At 43.2% G+C, this 27,776-nt stretch overlaps 1 protein-coding gene and 1 long non-coding RNA gene across 3 annotated transcripts; both read right to left on the bottom strand.

The window, feature by feature from the left end:
* Positions 1-1,942: 1,942 nt before the first annotated feature.
* LOC146683623 (uncharacterized) lies at positions 1,943-7,696 on the bottom strand. The gene is made up of 5 exons (XR_014917603.1): positions 7,463-7,696; positions 5,870-6,132; positions 5,605-5,776; positions 5,100-5,220; positions 1,943-4,795 (listed from the first exon to the last, which is right to left on the bottom strand). It is a non-coding gene; the product is annotated as an uncharacterized LOC146683623 (long non-coding RNA).
* Positions 7,697-16,713: 9,017 nt separating this feature from the next.
* LOC146683624 (CMP-N-acetylneuraminate-beta-galactosamide-alpha-2,3-sialyltransferase 1-like) lies at positions 16,714-20,521 on the bottom strand. 2 transcript variants are annotated; one of them, XM_085446435.1, is made up of 7 exons: positions 20,383-20,521; positions 19,901-20,162; positions 19,614-19,810; positions 19,255-19,434; positions 18,198-18,243; positions 17,989-18,108; positions 16,714-17,439 (listed from the first exon to the last, which is right to left on the bottom strand). In XM_085446435.1, exons 2-7 carry the CDS (start codon positions 20,153-20,155, stop codon positions 17,260-17,262), a joined length of 978 nt encoding a protein of 325 aa, XP_085302561.1. In that variant the 5' UTR covers positions 20,156-20,162; positions 20,383-20,521; the 3' UTR covers positions 16,714-17,259. The 2 variants fall into 2 exon arrangements, with proteins under 2 accessions (XP_085302561.1, XP_085302562.1); XM_085446436.1 differs by lacking the exon at positions 20,383-20,521 and having other exon boundaries at positions 19,901-20,256.
* Positions 20,522-27,776: the final 7,255 nt, after the last annotated feature.

Below are 27,776 nucleotides of genomic sequence, written 5' to 3' on the forward strand. Positions count from 1 at the left end.
CTCAGCTATGCTCCAATCTCTCCACATTGTGGCCAATCACATACGAGGATATAGGATAATATCATTATGTGAAAAACAGAGAGGGTGTTGACTACAAGTCTAGTAGTCAGTTTTGGAAATATTTATTTTCTAAATGGAGATCATCCTTTTTATATATCCACTTTCTTTACATTCCATTAACAAAACACCTCTATTCATAACGAAGTTATGAAGGTTTTGTCGAAGGACACATTTTATCATAAATCTACATTTGATGTGTGTCTTCATTGTTTGACTCTAAGGGTGTGTTTGGAGTGTTTGTTGTTCCGTAACGTGTTGCTACTACCTCTGAGTCGACTAATGACTTCCTCCTAATAAGTCATCAACTGACTTGTGTTTCTTGACAATAGCTAAGGTTTTTCAGATCAAATATTATTAAGGTGCAGTTTTTTGATATCATGTCACTTTAATTAAAAACAATACAAATATAATGAATCAATATTTGTAGTAATTTCAAAAATAATATCAGTTTTACCTTTGCATAGCGCCTTTCACAAGTCTCTTTGACAGACTGGTGACCTGCCCAGAGTGTTTTGACCTGTGACAGCTGAGATAGGCTACAACAGAAGAGAATGGACGGATGAACAGCATTTATGGTTCTGTCTAAGTGAGAAAACTGGATTATCTGTTGATAAAAAAAAAAGCTTAGTGAAGTATATTATATCTTGTTTTGTGGTGTGAAATATTTTCCAATGAATTCTTTTCACTGTCTCTGGTGACTGTTTATGTATCTGTGCCTCAGTGAGTGCTTTTCATTAAGCTAATGCTGCTTCATCTTAGTTTCTCCTGAATAAAGGATGAGTGAGTTTTAGGATAAAGGATATATTTGTTTTTCACCATACACTTCTTCAAAAGCCTCTTCTCATCTCCTTGAGATCCATTATGGGACTAAAAGGTACATCTTCACAATAGCAGAGTGAGAATAGTCTTTGAATGTTCTTATGTGCTCATGGGGATTTAAACCTCAAAGATCACTCACCCATGGGAACTTGTTTCACCCCCTTTGAACTTGTAAGAAGTGAGGCACAAATTGCCTTTGAAGGGTCATGACTGGGTTGGGGCTAAGTAATGGAGTTCAGGTTTGATTTTGGTTTTTTTTTCATTATTTTTTTTAATCATCCTCATTACCTTAGTCCAGTCATCTTCTTTGAGCCTCCACTCTGTGTGCTTGAAATCTGTGCTTTCCATCATTTTCCCTTTGTGCAACCAATCTCCTCCCTGTCTTCATCTCACCTGAATTGCACAGAGCTCCATTTAAGCTCCAGCATCTAGACTCCTTGGGGTCCTGTCCTAAAACCTGTCACTGCAGGGATTCCATCTGCTGTTATGGGTAATCGGAGTGTAGTCACCAAATACATTAGTTTCTCTGCCATTAAATCATGTTCAGTTCTTTCAAGTGATCTTGCCTCACTGAACTCTCAGTTACTGCATTTTTTTATTGAGTTCATGTGATCATGTTTTCTGCTCTCTGCACAGCAAAATCGCCAGTGTTAAATTGACACTGTGAGTGTTAAATTTAACACTAGAAAAGTGTCTATATGTGTCCACTCTTTTGAGTGTTAAATTAACACTTTTCAAAGTGTTATATTTTTAACAACGAGCTAGTGTTATTTTAACACTGCACAGAGTTAAAAATTAACACTGAGTAACACTGACCAGTGTCAAAAATATTCTACACTGGTGTTAAGTGTTAAAAATTAACACCGAATAGTGTTGGTGGTACTTTACACTAGCCCTGGTGTTAAAAAATTCAACTCTGAATAGTGTTAATTTTCTAACACTAACACTAGTGTCAGTCAAATCATTAATACCACCAGATTACAATAAACTCCCATTAATCTCTGATATCTCTACTGCTACAATTAACCCCCAACATCCACCCATTACAAAGAAATACAAGACATTAACGTTCCAAAATACTTTGTATTCAGATACACCACAAGTAAACAAGTCATACAAAATTACAGTATGGGACAATGTACATTTTGTCATCAGTGCCATTTGAAAATTGCCTATCATAAGGTCTATAGTACACCAGATCATCTACAGAGATCAGTGCAAAGACATCTAATCCATCCTCAATAACAAATGCATTTAAGTGATCATTGAAATATACTGTTGAGACCTTACAAGTTAGAAGATAAGTATTGAAATCGCTAACAATTATACTGACAATCTTACTGAACAAAGGCATCTCATTTTCAACACCAGAACAAACATACATCCCAACTTGATATTCTGTACCATAACTTTTGACCCAGGAAGTTGTAGAAACAATAGAAGAAACATCAAACATTTTATTCAGTGCTTCACTGCCTTTTAAGCTGCTGGCCAAGACTTCATTAATGGGGCCGAACTGTAATCTTTTAAAATAAAAATTTTCAAAATGAAAGGCTAATTGATTCTGATGTTTTTTTACTAGTGTTTTTGTGATATTTTTAAAGTTCTTTACAGATCTTTTGAAGAACTTGTGCTTTGCTTCAAATCTCATGCACCACATATGTATGAGTGGCCCAATTTTTCTAATGCAGCGTGGGTAATGGATCATTAGGTGGTGCTTTGGAATCAAATTCCGTTCTGGAAAGAGAGATTTGAAAGCCTTGTGATGATCGGCAATCAGATGTTTCAAATAGCAAGTCATGCCATGAGTTATAATGGGTGAAAAAACAATGTTCACAATTTGAACTAACAAAAGTAGCAAGTTCCAATGTCCATCATTTCTGCAAACGATATCTCCAAAAATCAATGGGCTATTCCGCAAAAGACACCATGACTGCACAGCATTAAGCCCAAGATCTTTGCTGTTGTCATCCAGTTTTAGCCCACCTGGCCTGTTCCTTCTCTGTGCATATCCGTAGTTAAAGCTTATAATTCTCTGTGACAATGAATTCAAGGATATCAAAGAGGTCTTAATCAAGTACTGAAACACAAGCTTTAACTCATACTGCACCACTCCCTCTAGTAGATCATGCATTATGTCTACAGCATAGTTGTCTGAAATATGGAACAGCCGAAGTGAATTGAGTAAACAATTTCTTTTTACACCAAATGTTGAGGCCAAAGCAGGATTTTGTTGAATGGCACCACAGTGTTTGTAATGAAGTTCTTTGGAACGCAGTGTTAAGCCTACATGATCTTCACTAAAAACTGACTGCAACTCTGTCTTATCAGTTAAACAAAATCTACAACAATAGTTTGCACTAAATGATTCAACAAAACCAAAAATGCTATGTAAAGCCAAGTTGTCACCTGTAATCTGAAAAAGCGAACCTCTCACAGGTGTGGCTGAAAAGGGCACTTGCATTCCTTCAGTTTCTAAAATCTTTAGATCATCAACAAGTGGCTTTAGGATAGGATCAAACCCATATTTTTTCAGTCTTCTGAATGAAAAAGGGCTACAAGATGAATGTTCATCAACACAGAATTTAACTCTGGTGGCAAATTTCTCAAAACAAAATAAATACAACCAAGTTTGTGCACCCCCTTTTTTGAGCCTAAAGGATTAGCAGTTTCAAAATCGTCATAGTAGAGCTGGATCTGGAGAGCATGTTCTTGTTGTGAGAATAAACTGTGATTTTTGAAGTAGGAGCCGTCATTTAAATCTCTGTACAATCCCTCCATGTTTAGTTTTTTTTTTTCTGGAAACTGCTACAAAGTTCACTGTTTCGAAACATAGATGAAAGGGATCCCATGATAGGAACGTACATGAATTTATCATTGACAGGAACTTGCCTGTATGTCCCTGTTGTTCTATCTTTGCGTACATCAAAACGCACACCAAGAACATGCTCTATGGGTTCAACTATTTTCCATTTTTGCTCAAAATATCTTATCCTTTTAGATTCTGTGTTAAGACATGAAAATGGATTTTCAAGCTGATCAAAGCAATCCTCAACTTTTTCTAAGGTTTCTCTTGATGTATCAGTTGACAAACAGTCGACAACAGATTGTTTTGCATGTGCATGGATGTCATTAACCAGTTCCTCCAATGAACCAACTAAACACTGTACAGTACTTTCAGGAACTCCTGATGATTGTACTTGAGCAATAACAGAGCTGCACATGTTCAGTATTTGCCTTTTTTCAACTGGAACTGGTGTAGTTATTGTCATGGGATGAGCCACATTTACAGGCTGTGAAACAGAGGTTCCATCGTTAGGTACAGGCTCAAAATTGTTGATGACCTCAGAGTGAACGCAGTCTCCATGTGCTCGGAATAAGTGCCGCTTGTAACCAGAGTACGTGTGAAAGATAAATGAACATCCAGGCTCTCCACAGGTCAAACGTAAAAACTTTCCTGGGTACAAACCATGCTGGAACTTCAAATGTCTAAATAACACTGAGCAACTTGTGTGGTGTATCTTGCAAATGTAACAGATGAACATTTCCAGTCAAAGTGCTGAATAGTGGATATCTTTAAACCGTACAGTGAAGACTTCCTCTTGTTTCATTGACCCGAGGACTGTCCTTCACGCTGCCAACATCAATGCCATACACTTGATGGTCTGGATGAATGTGTAGAAGTTGTCCAATGCCTTATCAAAGGACACGGCAAATTAAAAAATGTGCCTTGAAAAGTTTTGCCTTGTCAAAACCTGCATCTCCCATCTGTGTCACACAGGGAATGACCTTTTGATCTAGGACAATGTAGAAACTTTGGGTAGAAACTTTGGATGATGTTCTTTCTTTCTCCAACCCACAGGACGAATGGCTGAGTGGGGCCAGCCTTAAGAAAAGCCTCTGTGCTACCTCCCACCTGAGGGAGAGAAAGAAACCAAGTGATTCACATTAAACAAAATTGATAATCTGATGTTGAGGCATTGCTGTTTGAAATTATGACAATATTAAAATGTTTCACTCCGCGCGCACAATTATTTTTGTTTCAATGTGTACATTTAGTTTTAATAGAAACAATGACATGTCAGTCCTGCAACACCAAGCTTGTCTGGGATAGATACATCTGCTGCAGGTTGGATCACCTTGCCATCTTAAAATATCAGCCATTGATAATTTGCATCTGTTCTCATCAAAAGAGAAATATACAATTCTAAAAAGCATACCTTGATGAATTTCATTAGGTGGTGAGCAGCATCTGATGTGCTAATCTTTGAAGACGTCCTTCCCTTAGATGTTGGAGTGAAGTGAAGCAGCAAAAGATGGCAGCCGCCTCGCAGTCCCAAACTACAGAATAGAAATTAAGATCATCACAATTACTGTCATTTAAAGGACCACAGCAGTCATTTTTCCACGTTATGTAATACCATGATGACATTTTAGACACCTGATAATTTTTCTAATAAGGCAGTTTTCCAGCGCCTTGGTATAAAAATTCATTTCTAGAGACTTAAAATCTTCTGGCCACCAAGTGAAGTAGATATCGAGTCATAACAATAGTAAGATTATGTAACTTTTTTTGTGTTCAAACTACATTAAATGTCATTTCAGGTTTAACATGTTTGTAAGCTTGTTTTCATACCATACAGAAATGAGTGATATATTGTGTTGTGGGAATTAAGCAAATGCTGTAAAGGCATGCAAAATCTACCATTTCCAACTTACACTTACCAGCCTCGTTAGAGTAACGCTGTGCAGAAATGAGCAGCTCATCCAATTCTGTACTCTGGGACAGATTTTTGCAATCTTTGATGATCCTTGGCTTGAAGAATGTTGGCCACTTTGCAAGGAACTTACCAGACACTTCCTCCCCAAAAAACAGCATTGTGAAGTCTTGGTCAATCTTAAACACAAAGTGTAACAACAGAAACAACACATTAACAAGAAAACAAACAAAGGAACCACAAAGCAGTCATTAAATTATTTTATGCCTTACCAAGCCAGGTGTATCCAGAAATCTTGGGAAAAGGTCCAGGACAGTAGAAGCTATGGCAGGTTCTTGAACCACTTTTTGCCTATGTTGAAATGTCACCTTCATGTTGTCTTTGACATGTTTCATGTCAGTTGAGTGCCTCTTCCTTGCATTTATCACCTGACAACGGCCTCACATTTGAACACAAGTTGCGAAGAGTCTTGGGGCTGTCTTGAAAAGCTGACTTTGATTAGTTCATCTCTTCTCGGGAACCAGCATATCACCACCTGCCAAGAGTAAAATAAGGTCCAGCATATAACACCATTTCTTTGCAAAATATCTAGCATGTCTAGTCCCTTTAGACTGAGTTAAAATTAATTTTGTTAAGAAAAACATCCTTGATCCATTTTTTAAGTAGTACAAGCTGTGTAACATGACTGCAATACAGTATTCTCTCAACTATCACAGGGGTTAGTAGGAACCATATTTCTATTTTATTATTTTTTATATATTTTAAGCGATAAAAACCCTCCCCACAAATATTCCTGACAATGTAGCGTTTGGTTTGTTTGTTTTTAAATTTCAAATATTGTATAACAAGACAAAACTGCAAATATGAACGCATCCCCCCCTCTCCCTCTTAACTAACCGATGCCTTTAATTGAACTACCAAATTAACACAATGGTCCTCTCTTTCTGGTCAGACACTTTGCAGCACTTCTGCTGTAATTTTATTCATATTTAACAAAATAAAAATGCAGAAATAAGTGTACACATTAGTTTTTGACTCTCACTGAACTAACAAAGCCAATCCCTCCACATGTTTGTACTCTCTTGTTACCTCGGCCAGGTCCGCGGCTCTGAACCGTGGTAATGACACCTCTGGCCAATACGCTGGGTTGTCGGGCTTGTAGCTTTACTGTCAGCGAACACAGTGTACAGTCGAATCTTAACAGCTTTCTTACAACCAGGCACTCATTTTGGCGGCAGTGGTTATTATTATATTTACATGCTCTCTTCTTCCATTTCTCATCGGTAACAGCTCTTACTTTCTCCCTCTCTCGCGCTCAAACACACAACGGGAGGGGCAGTTCCACACGTTCTCCCCGCAGCACGGACTACACTACCCATGAGGGCCGGTAACACTCTGCCCTCATTGCCTTTATATTAAATCATTTTTGGCTAATGACAAAAAAAAAGTCACTTTAAGGGCCAAATTGCATTATACTTCTTCACCTCACCTGACGTGGGCCGCAAGTGGCCTTTGGCCCACGAGTGGCCTCTGGGCCGCGAGTTTGAGACCACTGACCCTAAGGCTTTGGCAGTTTAATTCGGAAATAAATAAAAGGCATTTAATAAAAACTGTGAAATATATTAACATGTAATATTCATTACAGTCTGCCAATAGCCAGATTATGCTAAATGAATATTAGGAAAGAAACTGGTACTTTGCAGAGTTCTAGCTAGCAGTAGCCCAGCTTAACAAAAACAGTTAAAATTCAAATATGACACTTAAAGATGATGTATTTTGATATAAATACTATTTCTTTTACTAGTTATCATGTTACTTGTTCTAACATCAATCTAAAACTTAATATTTAACCGAATAAAACTTACCGCATCAGCAAGAAAAAATGGCGACCGAAGATTCTGGATTGCGAAGCTCCACAGGAAATGAAGGTGTGGTCTAATTTAACACCCACAGTGTTAAAATGCAGTAACGACTAAAATCTACACTTACACTTTTCAGGAATCAACTCCCGATGTGTTATTTTAACTCGATTAAGTGTTGAACTAACTCGGAACTCTGTTGAAATCTACTAACACTGAAAAATCAACACTGGCATTTTTGCTGTGTGCAGTCAAGCAGTTATTTCACAAAAAGCTCCTGTTCCTATTTAATTTGTTATTATTATTACTATATGAGCTGACAATTGGTGTACTGAACTTTTGAAATGCCTGTCAAGACAGTGTAACCACAATAGAAAATGTCCCAGGTGCTATTTACAGAGTTTTTAAAACGGTTGGTGTGTGACTAGGTATGCTTGCACATGTGTAAGATAATATGTTGTTCCACCTCGTTCCTTATGAACAATTAGATCAGATTACCTTAGATAATCCAAAGACAACAATATGACCTTGGTTTTATTTTTTCTTCACTTTTGAACTGTTTTGTGCATGTGGTTATTTTAAAAGCAGATGGCAGTTGTTTCAGTTTTCTCATTTATTCATTCACATCTCACATTTCTATATAGTTTGTCTCATACTAGATTTCTTTAATAAAGGTTTCACATTTTTTCTTATCAAGTATATTTGAATGAATCAATAAATGTAGAAGGAAAACATGGAGAGAGATTTTAGTGATTAAACCACAGTGTGAGGCACATACATTTCAAGCAATACATTTCTTCATTTCATTACATATTGGTTGCCATTCCGTATATAAAAATATCGCCCATCATAATGACTCACATTTGACCTAAAATTACCCAATTTGATACTTTTATTTCTTCCTTTTCACCTCTATCCACAAGATTATTTTCTTTAACTCATAATTCACTCTCACAATCTGAACAGGTTTACACTGGTTTTATTGCCTCCCTAGCATCACAAAACACTGAGTTGTTGTTCATCAGAAGTGACTTACATGCATGTCTACATGTGTTTTATGGACTTGGAGAGGGAATTTGACCCGTGTTAAGTGCTGTCTTCCACTCATCCCCCTTTCTTAACAAGGTCATTAGCATTACAACACTAATTTGGTGACTTCACAGAGTAGTGGACAGCACCTCACTTGCCCCCTTTTTTCCTTCAACGACTCTACTGCCTCCTCCCCCCATCAGGAGCTAACCACCCACACCCTACACTGCAGCCTCTCCATCACAGCTGACTATAGGTGCGGAGTCAGCCAAGGAAGATGAAAACCAGGAAGGCCACGTGTCTGGATGGAATCAGCTCCAGACTATTGAGGGACTGTGCAGATCAACTCTGTGAGGTTATCACATACATCTTTAACCTCAGTCTCAGTCTGGAGAGGGTCCCCGTTCTGTGGAAGACCTCTTGCATGGTGCCAGTCCCAAAGACAACATACCCCAAGGAGCCGAACCACTTCAAACCCGTTGTACTGACTTCACACCTGATGAAGACCATGGAAAGGATCATAATTCACCACCTTCGCCCACTAGTCGGGAGAAACCTATCGAGGTGAATGACACTGTCATCTAAATGCAGCATCAGGCCTTCTCTCATCTGGAGAGTGCCAGGTGCACTGTGAGAGTCATGTTTTTTAATTCTCCAGTGCCATCAACACAATCCAGCCCTCAGTGCTAAGGGAAAAGCTACAGGGAGTGGACCATAAGTTGTCCTTGTGGATTGTTGAATACCTTACCAGTAGATCCCAGTATGTGAGGCTGCGGGACTGTGTGTCTGAGGTGGTAGTCTGTAGCACGGGGGCCCCACAAGGAACAGTACTCGCCCCTTTCCTCTTCAGCCTGTACACGGCAGACTTCCGTTATGACATGGACAGTTGTCAGACGACACCGCCATTGTGGGTCGGATGTCGGAGGGAAACGAACTGGAATACAGGGGGGTTATCAGTGACTTCATCAGCTGGTGTGAACAGAACCATCTTCACATTAATGCCAGCAAGACGAAGGAGCTGGTGATTGACTTCAGCAAAAAGCCACCCCCTATTACACCAGTGAACATCCAGGGTTTGGACAGTGAAACGGTGGAGCAGTAAAATTACCTGGGTGTTCACCTCAATAATAAATTGGACTGGTCCACAAACACAAATGCACTCTACAAAAAGGGTCTAAGTCGTCTCCACCTGCTATGGTGGCTGAAATCCTTTACGATGAACAACACTCTTCTAAGGAGGTTTTACGACACTGTGGTGGCATCTGCTCTCTTTTATGCTGTGGTCTGCTGGAGTGGTGGAATAGCAATTCAATTCAATTTTATTTATATAGTGCCAAATTACAACAACAGTCGCCACAAGGTGCTTTATATTGTAAGGTAGACCCTACAATAATACATACGAATAGCAGAGCGGGACAGGGGAACACTTAACCAAGAGACCCAGCTCTGTCCTGCACTGTCCGCTGAAGTCCATCGAGCAGGTTGGGGAGGAGAGGATGTTGTCTAAGCTAACATCCATCATGGACAACACCTCCCACCTCCTGCATGAGACTGTACGAGCACTGAGCAGCTCGTTCAGCAGTAGACTTTTACACCGACAGTGTAGGAAGGAGCGCTACCGCAGGTCATTCTTACCAGCAGCTGTCAGACTCTATAACAGAGTTTCACATTTTTTTGGTTATCTTACTCATCAGCTTGTTTGTCTTCAATAAAATTCAATAAAAGAGGTGATCATCACTGTTATATGTTCAAGGAGGATGTCATAAGGCCTTGAGGCAATCAGATGTAAAACAAAATATTTATGAGTGGTTTTAAGTTGTAAATTGGTCAGTTGATTTTAATCCTAACTCTTCTTATTTGTTCTAGATGTAAATGTCTTGGGTTTTGTGAAGCATGGCTGGATGAAGCAGCTGTCCAGTGTTTGCAAGTGTCCTATAAAGACGGAAACTTTAATTTTGGCTGCCTGCTCTTTCAGGACAGCAGTCTTTGATCAAACAGCTGAAACAAACACTCATTGTTTAGAAAATCCAGTGTATTCTTGTGATTCTTTGTACTCTTGGTATCAAAGTGACTTATAGAAATGTTCATAGCATTTTTGTTAGTACTACTGGTAGTATCTCACAGTGTAGTTTCACAGATTGTTGTGAACCTCTAGTGATTCTTTTCATTTCATACAAAGTGACGTGTAACCTAGTAAATTTTCCCCTGAGCCGGTTTTTAGGCTCTCGCCTTTAGCTCATGTTTAACCCGCTAAGAAACAGAGAAGAGAGAAGACATACACTGAAATCAGTGGCAACAAGTCCATGGAGTGAGAATTCTTTCTTGCATTTGCACAATATCTCTAAAATGGAAAAATATCAATATTAAAAGTATTAAAAATATCCTGTCTGAAAAACCTGTTAATGGTTCCTTTCCTTGGGGGGCTCAACCCGGGGTAGCGGTCATGTCCGGTTAGGGGCTCTGTTGGCTCTCAGGTGACTGTTTCCTCGCGGCTGCGTGCAGCGGGGCTAGGGGAGGGTCTGTGCTGACGGACGTGGGTTACTGACCTGGTAGCCTGGCTGCCCCTGGGTGGGTCCGGGATGGGCGTGAGGTTCTGGGGGCGCTCCGTCTCTGGGCTGGGGCCCGGGCCGGGCCTTGGGGGCTTGGGTCCTGGTTGGTGCGTTGCCGGGGTTGTGGGCGGGTGGGTGCATGGGGGCCCAGACCTGGAGCAGGGTGCCGCCGGTGCATCGAGCCACTGGTGGGGAAGATTGTCACATCTCGCAGGAGCTTTCCTCTCCTCAGGGGCTCTCTCTGCAGGAGGGGGAGACACAGGAGAGGTGGAGGAAGATCTCAGCCTGGGTGTTTATTGTCTCATGTAGTCTGGAAGATGAGTGGATGACGGGGTGGGTGCAGTTTTCTCTGTGGTGGGGTTGGGTGGACTGACCCGGGCTCTGTGGGGCCGGGAAGCGCTGCTGCGCTGGGCCCCGGTCTGGATGGGCCTGGGCCCCCTTTCCCTGGTGGGTCGCGGAGTATGGGGGTGCCTACTGGGGTCAGCGGGGGAGCTGGCCCCAGGGAGGGGTCACTTGCCCCTCCCTTCCTTCCCTCCCCATCTCCAGCTGCCTCCCTCTTCCCGCTCCACCACAACCACCCACACATGCAGGACCTTGGAGTAGGGGTATGTCACCAGGGTGCAGAGGAGGCTACCCCCCCCCCCCCCCCCCGTCCCCTTCTGGCTGCCTCTGCCTCAATTTTATCCCACAACTTAGACATTCACATTACTCACACTCTCATTACACATACATATAGGATCTTGGGGGTGGGCACGATACACGGAATCCAAAGTACCATCAGGGTGTACACCCCACCCCTGGCGTCGTTGCCCACCTCTCAATGTTAAATACACGTAGACATTGAGGGCTAGCAGGAGGGACCATGCGCTTACCTGCTGCTCTCTGGCAGGTAGCTCCAAGCCCTCCTGGGTTTTAAATGCACCTTAGAACACACATGCATCAACACTACAATGAGCGGGTGGAGGGAGGTTTGGAGTCTTCTCTCACCCCCGTTCTCTGCGACCTGCTGGAGCGGGGGGGCTAGTAGGAGGAGTTGGCCGTCCGACTGCGGTCTGGAGTGTGGGGCCTCCCTGCTGCTGCGGAGTCGGGGCGGTCTGCCTCCCCCCACCGCAGGGAAAAGGGTAACACCACCAGGGTCTGGGTGCAGTTCCCCCCTCCAGGGGCAAGGGTACCTAGACCCGGTTTGTAGAGTATGCTTGGGGAGTGTGATCGTGTGTACAGCGTCTCTTTATGTCTGTCTCCACGTTGGTTGAGTGTGGAGTAAGTGCATATGAGAGCATGAGGGTGGGAATGGATGTTTGTATATGTGTGTGCCTGTATTTCTGTGTCTATATGTCAGGTTGGGTGTCAGGTGCCACCTCTCTGGGGATATCTTAGGCCCTCCAAGGTTTGGAGGCCTATCTCCCCCTACCACCACTTCCCCTGCCAGTGGCGGACTCCCTCAGACATCGGTGCGTTGGTGGTTCTTTGTGTCCGGGGATGGGCGTCCAGGTACACACCGGCTCACTCCTTGGCGGCCGCTTATCGGGGCCTGGAGCCTGGGGCTCGCTCGGGCCACTTCGGAGGTGGGGTGCCCCCGGCCTCTCGGCCTGGGGCTCGGTCACTCAGGCACGGCTGGCTGCCGGCGGAGCTCACGGGCGCGTCACTGCAACTCCCCCTGGCTTCTGCTCCGCGGCTGCTGAGTGAGCCCTCATCTGGGACTCTCCTCAGCTCTTTCTGGGTCAGTGGCGCGGCTGCCCCTCTGTTGGTCTTCCTTGGTCTCTTGTGTTCTGGGGGCCTCTGGATGTCTGGAGTTTTGATCTCCTCCATACCTGCTTCATGCCCTGGAGGACGGGGCTGTGGCCCCCCCACACCCTCTAGCAGATCATTACATGAAGGAACCTTTTAAAAAAAAAAACAAGCGCTTCCATGCTCACAGGTGTACACACGGGTGATCACACCCACAAACTACACCCTTTTTGGCTCCTACCTCAAAGCACACTGTGTTCTGTTGATCTTATGTGCTGCACAATAATGTTTAATATTTAGTATTTACTGTCATATTCCCATATATCATTGTGATGCTGTTTATTCTATTACTCTTGTTCTCTTCTGCTTGTTTTCATTTTTCTTTCTCAGCAGGTGATCCAGGTGATTGATATATGCATTTTTTATTTCTTTTTTTTTCTCTGCTCATTCTGTTGGTTTTTGTTTTTTGCCCTTCTCCCCCATCCCTCTTCTCAGCTGTTTCTCTTTCCCTCTTTCTTTCTCCCCTTCTTTCCCCCAGTCAAGTCTGTCCCGTATTCAGTAAGCGAAAATAAAATAAACAATAAAAGGTGAATCAAATGGACCATTACAGCAAGGCTGGGATGGTCAATTTGGTAAAGTAAATCCGTTGGGCATCTTTCTTTGCCTTTAGACAACAATTCTGATGGCAAAAGAGCCAAACGGGACAGGCAAAAAAAAAAAAAGAAAAAAAAAAAAGAAAAACCTGTTAATGAATCTATTATTTCTAGACTGGATTATTGTACAAACAGGATGTCCTTCGTGCATGTGCAATGCTGATAGACAGAAGGCAGAAGTTAACCACAATTACAGCACAGGTGTCACAGGCTGTGTCCCAATTAAGAGACTGCACACTTGAAGTACACATTTTGAGTGCGATTATGTCACAGCCACGCGACGACGGCTGTCCCAATTCGAAGTGTACTTCAAATGCATACTCCAAATACACTGTCGATTTCCCCAAATATCAAGCGTGGTCCGGTGCACGCTTCGTGGTCTCATATATCCCACAATCCATAGCGCGGCGGTGGGTGTGGATAATTTTGCTGCAAAATACGGCAGAAGGGAGCGGCCGAAGAGTGAACTGTCAAAAGTAAGTACTGAATATGATGTCACTTATTTATGTGCGAATGTTTAATAATGAAGAACACTAAAACATTACTGTTGGCCGCATGTCGGCAAAGTTATGTGACATTAGTGATGTTTGTACTTTCAGCGTTAACTTGGTTTTTAAAGCCTCTACTCCAAAATATATATATAGTTGGCCCTAAACTTACAGAGAATGTGATGGTTTTATGGATAATTAAAGTCAGTCATATATCCACAAACACAACAAGCTGAAAGTCAGTGAATGCTGCTCGGTTTGCAGTCCTGAATATCACGGCACAAGCAGGATCCACTGCACGGTTACTGAACAAGATGGCGCCGAGTATGGCAGCCTCGTCGCGAGCTCCCCCAAGCAACAGCTTTTTTCTGTGTTTAATTTTACTTTTCCTTCATTTTTTCACGAGTAGCACGTCTCCTTGTGTACGACCGACAAACCTTACTGGACATAAAAGACGGTCTTTCTTATAACTTTCCGGAGTTCAAGTTTTGCAACACGGACGCTCCGTTTGCAGACCCCCCATTCATCTCACCTGAGACGCCTTTGTTCTCTGGCCCTGGAGGCCGCAAACGCCGACGCAGAGACGTGAGAGCAGTCCCTTCTTTCGAATGTTGGAACACTGAGCTACTACTTGTTTCGCCGTCATTGTGGATGTTGGGTATCGAAGAATCCATAGGTCCATCATCCTATTCATGTAGCCGCTTCCGCCGGGGTTACTTGCGTAGTAGCATTCCAACAACGCCCTGTTTTCGTCTCTTGCCCACCGATGCCTTCTTGTTCCAGTAGCCCACTTTTCGTCAGGGTGCCCTGGTTCCTCAACACCTGACGCGGACCTTGTTGATCCGGGCGACGTCTGAGCCAGCATGCCTTCATATTTACCTGTCTCGCTCATGTATATATATATATATATCTCATATATATCTATATATATATATCTATGTGTGTATATATATATATATATTACATGTGTATATATATATATATATATATATATTAGGGGTGCAACGATACACAAAATTCACGGTTCGGTTCGGTTCGGTTCGATACTTTGGTGTCACGGTTCGATATTTTTTCGATACAAAAAATGTTCATGCCTTTTTAATTTGTCATTTATTAAAATTATAAATATATATTTTAACTCAAAAGTACAGTTTTTAAATTTAACCCTAACCTTGTGCGTGTTTTTTATTTTGACAGCGAATGCGCACCTGCGGACCACTTATGTGCAGCCTTGGTTATTTAGCTCGTCATATTGCAGCCACAGAAATTATTTTGTCCATGAAACCATAAAGCTGCACTTTCTTTTTGCCTTATAGTCTGATTTGTCATAACTTTTCCGTTTTGTGGTAAGCTTTTCTTTGGCTGTCACTTCTTCACCCTGACCTGTCTTATTTGGCTCAGCAGAACTAAAATATATATCTGTCTGTGAAGGTTCTCAGTCATCCAGGTCATCGTAGTCAAATATAAATCCTGCTGCTTTTACACACGCACTCACATAAGCTCAGCGATTCTCTGCGCGATCAACCTCTCACATGTTTAAGCTGCGGGAGATTTCACTTGTCATGTTTGCATAGTAAGCTAACGATTAATAAGACGATGTCAGAGGAATTGGTGCGCAAATTATCATCACTCACAGATCAGTGCTGTCGCTCTCTATACACAGTTCGCGCGATTGCAAAGTGAAAGCAAAAAAACAAGCGCAAATTCAAACGCGACTTCAATATGTCACATATTGACAGTGGCTCACCGATGCCAATTACATAATTACCCAGCTACATTTCCGAAAGAATGCAAAAGCATTGACATATATTTTTCCTTCCTACGATAGCCCGACGGGCAGGGCAGAGATAGATTTTGGTACCCCGACTGAAAAAATCGCTAGCCCCGGGACGTTGGGCTAGCGATATTGCGAGCCCTGTATCTGATTGAGGAATCACTCATCTTTGGAAAAGAGAGTTTATTACAGAGAAATGTCTCTTTCCAAAATAAAAGCTATACTATCCGCTTCTTCTGGGCTATATTCTCAGCAGCATATTAAACAGCTGTCTAAATGACTCGGCTAAAGTTAGTAGCATGCTTGCTTGTTTTTTTTCTGCTTCCACTTGTCTTTGCACTAGGATGATGTCGGCGTAAATGTGCAGTCATATTCGTTGTGTTCCCACTAGTGCTTTCAGGTTAATCTCGTTGAAATGACCTTAACGCCACAACACGGCAAATCTCCGTTAACGAGCTACCGCCGATCGCCCCGTGCATGGGGCTAGACGGCCAACACGTTAACGAGCTAACTGCGCTAACACACTAGTTCCCACCCATGTAATTGAGCATTGCATGGCACATCCAACATACTGTTTTACTTTAGTCCATGACTCGCTTACCTTCAGGGTCATACGTCACATGAAAACCAAAATAATTGCAAACGCCAGATCTGAATGAGAGTGGGGGAGGTCCATGTTGTAAGGAGAGCTTAACTTCTGTCTCGCTAGCTTGCCCTGCGCTCTTCCTTCTGACGATGCTGTCTGTGTTGAGCGCTCAGTGAATCTGCGTTCGACTACTCCGCCTAGGCTGCACTGTCGACCCTAGGCGGAGTAGTCGAACGCAGATTCACTGAGCGCTCAACACAGACAGCATCGTCAGAAGGAAAGTTGATAAAATAAATTACAAATTTTGTATTGTTCGATACATATGCGTACCGAACCGAACGGTTCAATATCGATACGAATATCATTGCACCCCTAATATATATATATATTACATGTATTTTTTTATCTATTGTATTTACCAACATCGAGCAAAGAGCAACCACACCATGGTACATGTTTAACTAAAAAGAAGTTTATTGATCAAATATATTTATTAAACAAATAGAAAAAAAACAGCCAAAAAATACATGTTCAAAGCAACACAAGGTTAGCCCATTATCAGACAGAATTGTGAAGTCCACTCTGTAAAGTGGGCAGTCATAATAATGAAGCAGTACACTTTAATTTCTACATTCAAGACGTTCTTCATATTTTTGGCCACCAGATGTCACCAGACAGGACTATCTTAAAACGCTTCGATTAATGAACCGTTTTTTAACACAAGCTTCAATGCTTCAGAAAGCTTCGTTTGGCCATCACTAGTTCTGGTTCAAGCTATCCAAATACAATGTTCTCCTATGGCCTATTCCATTCAATTGAGAAGACTAAACATTACCATCATAATCATTTACTTATGATGCTACTCTTTACCAGCAATAAAACACACTTCTAAGATATAGCTCTTACATTTTACAACAACACATATAACTCTCAAGCAAACAAGATACACATCCATTTGGCTTTCAGTTCTTTTCTTACTGAGTGTATGGCATTCAATCACATTTTTTTCATTAGGCCTTCATATAACTTAATTTTTTGTTGCTGAGCTAGTTGCTGGATGATGTTATACTCATAATTTCCAGGATGTACTCCAGTTCTTAACCTTTTGTTTGTGAGTATTTCCCAGTAGTGACTCCAGTTTCCATCACTGTCAGCGCCATAACCAAACACATCAACCTAGGAAGACAAAAAATGAACATATGAATGAATGGGAAACAAATGCATGAACAAAATGTCCCTTTTTTAACTAAAATCCAAACAATGCCTGCTGAAAAATGAAATGAACAGTTGGACAGCGACCTGAGCACTAAATGGAAACACCATGATTATACCATGAGTATACAATGACAAAACCTCTTATTGAGAGGTTTAGCTAAAAAGCTTTCCATGAAGGAATGTCTTCTAGATTGTAGTCTAGTCAATTTAAGAAGGGGACACATCAAAAATACTTGCGACAGCTTTCACTTTCATAGGGCATGTGAACTGAAATTTAACCATTCACAGATTAAACCAGAGTTTTTTAATCAAGTGGTACTGGTGGGTAAACCTGCTCTGATCTTCACCAAAGACATTTTGAACTTTTGAAATGCACATCTATTTAGGAGAGCAATATAAGAACAAAAGAATAAATTAGCAAAGACTCAAATGGACCAGCTTGTATGACAATAAAAATCATATTTTATTTTGTACGTCTGGCACTTCAGAAACTGAAAACTTTGTACTTACCTCATCACAAATGTGAAGTGCAAGAATCAAAGCCATAAAGCCAGTGGATGGATAACGTCCCTTATTTCCAAGCCAAACCTCATGTACATATTTCATAAAAGCTGGATTTACCACCATGACCTGTTAGAAATTAGAATGAGCCTTTAAACAGCTTTTATTTTTAAATATTACCATTGCCACCAGGAAGCTTTGCCATTGACGCTACTCACCAAATCCTTGTTAGTTTTGATCTTTGATTTCACTGGCATATATGACCTGTTGGAAACAGCATGATATTGAAAAATATGAAGTAGGTGTTTAACAAAAACAAAGCTAAAAAAGGCATGGTCCGTCTTGAACATGGAGAAGGATCAGAGTAATGGTTTGATACAGAAATTCACCTTATTTCATCTCACACTACATCCATCAGCCAAATCCTTTTAATCTGCATACATGTTGAATTCATGCAGTGGCATTCTATTTTTGCATTTGATGTAAATTCTGTACTGCAAGACGATCTAGGGGAAATCTTTTGAGATACTTTGCTTAGTAGCAGGTGTCGGTAATTTTAGCAGCTGGGAGAGAAGAAGATAGTGTATGCTGACTGTAACATCTAAACCTAAGAGTGTTATTTTTTCTTTTAATGGGGTGGCATTGGTGGGACCAAGAAGAAAGCTGGGCAAGCTCAAATGAAATCAGAATATTTTATCTGAAACAAAATAAAGTACAAAATGATTGTATGATTTTCATGTGCCCAAATTAGTGGCTGCACAACTGCCTAAAAATGGTTTACATAAAATAACTTTTCAACAAGCATTAAGAGTCTTTATTTAATTTTTTAATTTTTACTTTATATTAAATCACAATCCTAAGAACAGTACAAAAGCATACGTAAATGAACTACAGTAAGATGAGTTGTTATGAGGACACTTCATCTGTCTGCATGTTGCATAAAAATGTAGTCATAGTATGATTTCAGGATAATCAGTTTGTAGAGAGCTTAAAGGTGCCGTCATTTGAAGTCTGTCTTAGTGGAATACATTACAGAAAGACTTTGAGCTCTCTCGCTTAACTGATTTTGCTTGTAGATTTAAAAGACGTCCCAGTGCTGATTTTCATCACTGGGAACTTGATCTTAATGAGGCAGATTTTGCTATTTTATTTTTTCTATTTTATTATTTTCATTTAATTATGTTGTCTAAAACAGGTCTCTTGTAAATGAGACACTGAGTCTCGTTAAATAAATGTCAAATACATGTGCATGTAGCCCTGAAAAAGAGAACTCACCTTCCAGTAAATCCTGTTGTAGAGGCATTAATGAGCCACTCAAAGTCCTGTATCTTAAAGGGAAACAGTACAAAATGGGTGTTGTCATCCAAATCCACAGCACTCTCTGGATACATGACACGATGAGTTGTCTTGTTTCCAACGTCTTTTTCAAAGCCTCTGGTAATACCAGTGTTCATTCTAAACAGCACAAAGGGATATATTTCACATCAGTTTGGATCTTTTGTGTAGGAGGGGATATTTCACTGCATTTCACTGCATATCTAAGCATTTCACTGCATATCGTACTGTGTACGTGACAAATAAAATTTGAATTTGAATTTAATGGTAAAGAAAACTTGCTTTAGCTTAGAAAGTACCTTATGACAACTTCATGTAAATCTATCAGCGGTCCATAATGCGATCTCCTTAAATTACCAGAATTACCCACCACAGCACAAGTCCTGCAGTGGTCATATTTGGGTTGTATAACATCTGGATTCTTTGGGAAGATCTGAAACAAGTTGGCCACTGTTGTTTCATAAACTCTGAAGCTACGGCTTTCAGCCTGCAAATCCTGTCAGACATTTCAAATAAACTTTGTTGTTAGACCAAATGAGCTGAGGGGGATGTGTAAAAATGTCATCCTTTCCTGGTGACTACTTACCTTCCACCAGTTGAATTCATTCTGTGAGAGGTTTATGTTTGCAGTCAAAAATGGTTGAACACTTCTATTCGATCGATCCAGAAGCAACTGCTTATCATCTGATAAAAATTTTATGCAAGCACACAGCTTTTGGTCCACAGCATAATGAGTCAATTGGTAGCCCGTTTTGACATACACACCAATACCAGTGAAAAACAGCAGGAAAACCAGCACCTTAGATTTTGAAATCATTCTAGATGTTTGACTGGGAAACATTAACAATCTGCAGACAGAGTGTGTGGTGATATAATCAGCAAAGTGTAACAAGTTATAGTTTAGAAAGTCATCATATATAAAGCAACATTACAACACACTTAGCCATGTCTCTTTTGTGATAACATTTCTATTCACTTATAAGATAATAAAGAAAATAACATCAGCGAAGATTAAGCTGTTTTTACCGCATCATCTGGTAAAATATGATACTTTTATAAATGACTTACCCGATCTATGAGGAAATTGCTTTCTGGTTCAGTTTCATATAATACACGTACAAACGATGCGTAGACTCTATCGGTGAGAGCTTTTTCACCGTTTCACTCACAGGTAACAAGCGTGACATACTCGTTTGCTACCAGGGAACGTGATACCGTCATCTCTGACAAAGAGGCGTGGTTTGCGCAGAGTTCCTCACGTACCCATGTTCGCGTTTGGAAACAACCCATTTCGAAATCAGTCACACCGGGACAAAGCTTATTTATTGCCTCATAGACTACAGATTACACAATTTAAGAAAACACATTTTCTCTGTGGATCCTTTGGTTTCCATACCATCGTTAAAGTGTGAGTGAGCTATATTTAAATCATTTTTATTGAACAACGGGAGGGCTGTTAGTTCCGCTCTCTGTCACTTATTAATGTGGACATACCCCGATTATGATCTTCCCTGATTATGAATCTTTTCCTTATAAATGTGACTTATACAGTAAGCCACCAAGTTTCTGTATAGATAGAAGTAGCATGTTTGTTAAGGGAGGAGAATAATCTAGCAATATTTAAATAGCTTTACAGAGCTCAGGTGATGATATTACGTCTCATAAAGACATGATCCAAATTATTTTCTGGCGTTCATCAATTTTATTCCCAATTAGCAGTATAATTCAGTAGTGAGCAGTACTAGCAGTCGTGAGCATAGCTGGACTGGCCACGGGGCATACTGGGCATTTGCCTGGTGGGCAGATGGGGATTTTTCGTTTCGTTTTGCTTTGTTTTTTGTAACGGTATAAACAATGACAGGTGGTGGCCAGATTGGCCAGATGTTGGCAGATGTGTAAAGAGAACTGAGTTGTTTTCTATTGCGGAGCTTCCACAGTTTCAGTAACATTAGCAAGGGGTGGAGGCCAGCAGGTGGATCAGGGATAAGGGAGGCAGGAGGAGGAGAGACATGAGGCGCGGCCGGTCCGAGGGGCAGGTGAGAAGTTGGTCTGAGTGGGTCAGATATAAACCAAGTTTAGTTGTAGTTTATTTTCACATTTTTATTTCCTCCCAGTTAAAATAACTCGTACTGCGTACCAGCTAGCATGACGGATTTTTTATACTGCTAGACGGGTGCTATGATATTACTGATTTATTTTATTCACAATTAGTTATTAGAGTTGCCAACCGTTCTGTAAAAACGGAATCATCATGTATTGAGAGAAAATATTAATATTACTTCTCTCACCTTTAGTCTTCTCTGTCAAAGGCTACGTTCACACTGCAGGTCTTAATGCTCAATTCCGATTTTTTGATCAAATCCGATTTTTTTGTCTGCTTGTTCACACTACAAATAAAATGCAACAGCAAACGCGCTCTAGTGTGAACGCTCAAAGCGGCCCGCATGCGCAAAAGAAGATGTCACACACAACGCGCTCTGTTTAGACCCAGAGCAAACAATATTGTTTGACTGATGGCCCTTAATAAAGACTTCGGACATTACGTTTCCCAATTTTTGCTATAAGTTATTTTGTTATTTACATAATAATGTAAATAACCTAATAATTATCCTTATTGCTGTTTTAGAGGAGCGGTGCTTCAAATGATAGTTGCACATTTCTGTCAGAATCTGCAGATTATGCAGTCCAAATCAAATGTTAACGTTTCTCCAACGTTGTCTTCCCAGCAGTTTCACCGGATGGCCAGGAAGCGTTCGCGATGTCTTATCAGGCGATTCTCTGGCGCTGATAATTGGTGTCTGTCTTGTGTCAGTGACGTAAAAGACGGATTTAATGCGACTTGACCATTCACACAGCAGTCGCTTTCTGGAACATCGAATATGTTTCGGATTCAGTACCACATACGAAAGTGACCCAGATCGGATTTGAAAATATCGGATTTGTGCCGTTCACACTGTCATACCATGATCGGATATGGGTCGCATAGGGTCAAAAAAATCGGATTTGATGCGCTTTCGCCTGCAGTGTGAACGTAGCCTTAATGTCAGGTTTCCACCATGTGTTGTAGATAGTTTAGGAGGTTAACTCGACCAAGCAGTCTTTTGGTTTCTGCTAAGTACGATTTAGAATACCAGAATATGGAGGATGGTGTAGGTTTAAGTTTATTAGACTTGTGCATATATACCAACAAGACAGTGTACATCATTGTCATGTAACCCAACCAGTGCAGGGGCCTCCCTACACCCCGGACTCTGCGTTGTGTTAGTTTGTGTTGGATTGGGGTGCACCGCAGAGAGACCAGTCGGACACAGGCGCTCGATTTGTGGCTCGGACCGTGCCGTTTATTCGGAAGCAGGGGCAAACACCACTCCAACTCTGCTGCTGGCCCTTTTTGAATCACAGCAAACACTGAACCAAGATGGCGCCCGCGCGAACAAGAAATCTGAAGTACGGTGTCCTGCAGAGGACAAATGGTCAAAATTGCTAAATTTTACACCATATATGCAGCTCAACAGCGACACCTTGTGACTTATTCCAGTCACTACCTTACATCCGCCCCTCCTTTAAGTGATGGCGTCCCAGTCATCAAACAAAACAAAATAAAACAGAACAGTCTCACTATGTATACAAGAATAACGGTGGTGGAAGATGTGCAGTGTAATGCGAAAATGTCTATGTGTGTATCCTATGTGTTTCCTGCAGCCCTTCTTGCTTTGGCCCTCTGCCACAGCTTCCATCCCCTTTCTATCTTCTCCTGATCCTCCCCTGGTTCGTTAACTCTCGACCCATAAGTCAGTCTCTTAGGGGGATGCCGACTCCTTGGCAAGTTCCTCCTTGGTTCACTTGGTCTGGGAGGTGAGTGGGTGACCCTGACAGTTTCATTCCCCCTCCAATCTTCACTCTCTTGTCCTGTCCCTGTGTCCCTTTCCTCTGGTCCCTTGGGGGCAAGTGATCCATTTGCTGCTTCAGGTGAAACTCCCTCCACACCTCCTTCCAGGCTATCAGCCTCCCCGTCCTCGATCATGTCCGACTCTTCATCCTGTCTGATTACTTCACCAGCCTGCTCTCCACTGTCCTCTATGTCCTCAATCCCTCCTCCATGAACCTCCTCCACGTCAAGCTCCATTTCCTCTCTTGCCTCCTCTCCCACCTGCTCCACGGGAAGAAACATACACTGCGTGAGTAGGTTGCGGTGGACCACTCTCTCTGTATCACCATTTTCCGATCGCACCACATACACCGGCATGTCTGGCTGTTTCTTCACCACAATGTATGGACGGGACTCCCACTTGTCTCCTAGTTTGCTTCGCCCCTCCACATGACACACTTTAACCAGGACTCTGTCACCCGGGCTGAAGCTTTGACTCTTTGCTTGTCGGTCATAGTATCTTTTCTGGTGACCCTTAGCCTGGCGAGAGGCCTGATTAGCCTGTGCATAAGCCTGTGACAAGCAGTCATGCAGGGTCTGGACATAATCGCTATATCCCCCCGACCCATTAGTGGTTGACAGCCCAAAGACCAAGTCGACAGGGAGCCGTGGATGCCTGCCAAACATCAGGTAGTATGGTGTGTACCCTGTCGAATCATGGCGGGTGCAGTTGTAGGCGTGTGTCATTGCATCCACATATTCGTGCCACCGGGGTTTCAGGTGAGGTTCTAGCGTCCCCAGCATGTTCATGAGGGTGCGGTTAAACCGTTCAGTTGTCCCGTTGCCCTGTGGGTGATAGGGCGTGGTGTGGGTCTTAGTGATGCCGGTGCATTTACACAGCTCCTTCACCACAGCACTTTCAAAATTGCGCCCTTGGTCTGCATGCAGTTTTGCTGGGAAGCCAAACCGACAGAAAAAGTTTCTATACAGCACCCTAGCCACTGTGCTGGCTTTTTGGTCTTTAGTGGGGTATGCTTGCGCATAGCGTGAGAAATGGTCAGTGACCACGAGGACATTTTCGATACCACCTTTTGATTTCTCAAGAGTCAAAAAATCCACACAAACTAGCTCCAAGGGGGCACTGCTGTGGATACTGACCAGGGGGGCCCTGACCCCTGCGGTTGGAGTTTTCCTAAGGCAGCACCTCTCACATTGTTCGCACCAAGCCTTGATTTCCTGGAACATCCGTGGCCAATAAAACCTCTCCCTTATCATGTGCAATGTCCTCTCAAAACCAAGGTGGCCTGAGTCATCGTGGAGAGCAGTCTTCACTGATATACGCTAATCCTCTGGTAGCACCAATTGCTCAACTACTCCCCTTTGGCTGTCTTGGACGCAGCAGTACAGGATGCCATCCCTTACCGCTAACCTTCTCCACTCCTTTAAGAGAAGGCGCACGTGCCCTTCAGCACTCATTCGCTCGCTGCGGCTCGGCTTCTGGTTCATACTCTTATAGTGCAAGACGGGGCCAATAACAAGGTCTTTTTTCTGCCCTGCACGGAGCTCCTGTTTGGTCATGGTGGGCAGGGATTCCATCCCCACATCCCTGTAAGGCTCAGTGGATGTAGGTGGCCCGAGTTCCAGTTCCTCCCCTGCAGGCGTGCCATGGCCAGTGAGGCTTTGAGTATCCTGGGTAGCCTGTGTCACACCATGCCCCTGTTCGTCGACACCCACCCACTGAGAGCATGTCTGTAGGATGTGCATGACCTCCTGGTTAGACATGCGAGAGAGGGCGTCAGCGTTTGTGTTGCTCTGTCCCCTCCGATACTGGACATCGAAATCGAAAGCAGCCAGCCTAGACACCCACCGCTGGCCTGTGGCATCCAGCTTCGCTGATGACATAACATACTTGAGAGGGTTGTTGTCTGTCTGGACAGAGAATCTACGCCCATAGAGGTGGTCGTAGAATTTGTCGGTGACCGCCCATTTAAGAGCAAGGAACTCGAGTTTGTGTGCAGGATACCTTGTCTCTGCTGGGCTCAAACCTCTACTGGTGAAGGCTATGACCCTCTCAGCTCCACCTTGGATCTGAGCTAGAACGGCGCCCAGACCCTCCCCTGAGGCGTCCGTCTGCAGAACAAAGGGCAAGCTATAGTCAGGATATCCCAGCACTGGAGCGCTTGTCAGCCTTTCTTTTAGGGTCTTAAATGCCTTCTCGCATTCATCTGTCCACAAAAAGGGTGGGTCGGTAGCCAGACTTTTCTTTCCCCCTCTCCTTTTCTTTCTGGGGTCACCAGCAGTTAGGCGGTACAGGGGAGCAGCTAGGGTAGAGTACCCACTTACATACCGCCTATAGTATCCAGCGAATCCCAGGAATTGCAACACTTCTTTGCGATTTGTGGGCCTCACCCAGTTTTTCACCTTGCTGATCTTCTCTGGGTCTGTCCGGATCCCCTCAGCAGACACTAAGTGACCCAAATACTGAACCTCCTTTCTCACTAGGTGGCATTTAGAAGGCTTTAACTTCAAGCCATGCTCCCGAAGCCGATCGAACACCAGCTGCAGTCTTTCCAGATGCTCATCAAAGGTTTTGGAGAATATGATGAGATCAAATGAACAGGCAGACTCCCCAGACCTCTGAACACGCTCATAGAAGTCCGCTAGTAGATCTGAGGAGCTCTGTGTGTCGCCGTACTCTGCTCTCAGTTCTTCGAATGCCCTTTCAGGTGTTTGGTCATGGAGAGGTAGATTCAGGACCAGCTTTCGGGCTTCACCAGTTAGGTGACGCACCACCGTGGAAAAGCGGAGGTGAATGGGGAGCTCTATTGCCTCAAGAAGATACTGCATGTCACGAATCCAGTCCTCTACAAGCACCTTGCTGTCAGCACTGCCAGTGAAGACTTGGACATTTTTCACTTGATGAGTCTGTATAAAACCACCGTAGGCAGCTAATGGGGGGGTTAGCGTTGGCTGCAGCCCCGCCCGGAGCGCTTAAAGATGTATGCACCTGCTGGGGGGGTATGCCAGGGTGTCCACTAACTTGGGGGTCTAAAGCAGAGGCTGGTACGTGCATTGAGGCATGGGTGCCGGGTGGGGCTATAAAACCTCCATGGGTCATATTCACGATAGGGGGCATGACAGTGTTGGGGCTTATAGCAGATGAGTGGAGGGGGGCTCGAGAGTCGTGGACAGCAGCTAGTGGCATGTGGGGCAAACGGGGCGTCAGCCCATGCTTTGAACTTTTAAGGGTCTGCTCGGCTGCAGAGGGATTATTCATTATGCCCACTCCCTGCACTGTTAGGGGGCTTGGCATGGCGGCTTGGGGGGCAGGTGTGGAATACAGATGGCTGGTGTATGCTTGGGGGCTGAATGGAACGGTCATCGTTGGGTAAGGAGTGTTAAGTGATTGGTTCAGGGTGTGTCATGGTCCTGGGCCATGTGGGCCCAGTATTCTTAGTTTTCATGTATTTTTGTATTTTGTTCTTTATTTAGGCCATGCTTCCTGGGTTGATCTGTTACGTTGTTCCTTATGTGTTTTCCCTTCGTGACTCTTACCCCCTGTGTGCCCCTCTGTGTATTTATGAGCCCTCGTCTCTCTTTGTGCTTTATTCTATGTTTTCCCCAGCCCGTTATGTCTGCGTTCTCCCCGTGCTCTCTCTCCTCCTGTTTGAACCTCTGTGTACTTCCTGCTTTACTTTGCCCATCTCCCATCAGTGTTACGTTCACTCCTGCCGTGTCTTGTTATGATTATCAGTGTCACCTGTGTTCCCCGTGTGCATCCACTTCCCCTGATCATCCCTCATGTGTATTTAACCTCTGTGTTTCGTACAGTCTGGGTCGCGTCGTCTGTGTTCCCACCCTCCGTGTTTCCATGCCCGGTCTATTGTATTCCAAGTCATAGCCTTACCTTAGTTTATTCCCAGTTTAGGTTTCTGTTTAGTTATTGCTCTTGTGCTGCCCTTATTCTGGTTTGCTTCTTTTGTATTCATCAGCCACAATAAAAGGCTCGCTTTTGTTTAAGTTCACTTCCTTATCACTCGTGTCTGCACCTGAGTCCTCCACGCACTCTCCACTCGGTCCGTCACAGCGGACTGTGACAGGGTGGGATGCTGGGTACTGTGCACCGCTGGGTAGTTGGGATATGAGGCAACATGGGGTGCCGTTGTAGCAGTGGGCCCATGGACACTGGCCTGAGGGGAAAAAGCAGGGGGCATAGTTATCTGTACATCTGGCCGAAACACTGGAGGGGCTGTAGTTAGAGGGCTGTGGTTGGACTGGCTTGTCTGGTTGGTTGGCACTGACCTTGGGCAAATTTCAGATAGGTGTGAGGGCACCTGCATTTGGCCTCCATAGGGTGGCAGTGGTGGGGCATGAGCTGGAGCCACGCCAAGATCAGTCTTGGGTGAAAGCATGGTTGGTGGTGGGGTCTGTTGTGTGCCCAGCCCAGAGTCGGTGAGGTCCCTGATTGGGGTGTGATACTGTAACCGCTGGCCAGTGAAGCTGGGGAACTGGGTGACCAGCTTCGACTTCACTGATGACTGTTGGTCCACTGTACTGGCGCTAGCTGTAGCCCCTTCATTCAAAAGGTGAGGCT

This window comes from Copadichromis virginalis, linkage group LG22 (genome assembly GCF_057382275.1).
Source record: "Copadichromis virginalis isolate Kocher_CV1m ecotype Utaka linkage group LG22, C_Virginalis_male_GT1.1, whole genome shotgun sequence".
Classification (NCBI taxonomy): Eukaryota; Metazoa; Chordata; class Actinopteri; order Cichliformes; family Cichlidae; genus Copadichromis; species Copadichromis virginalis.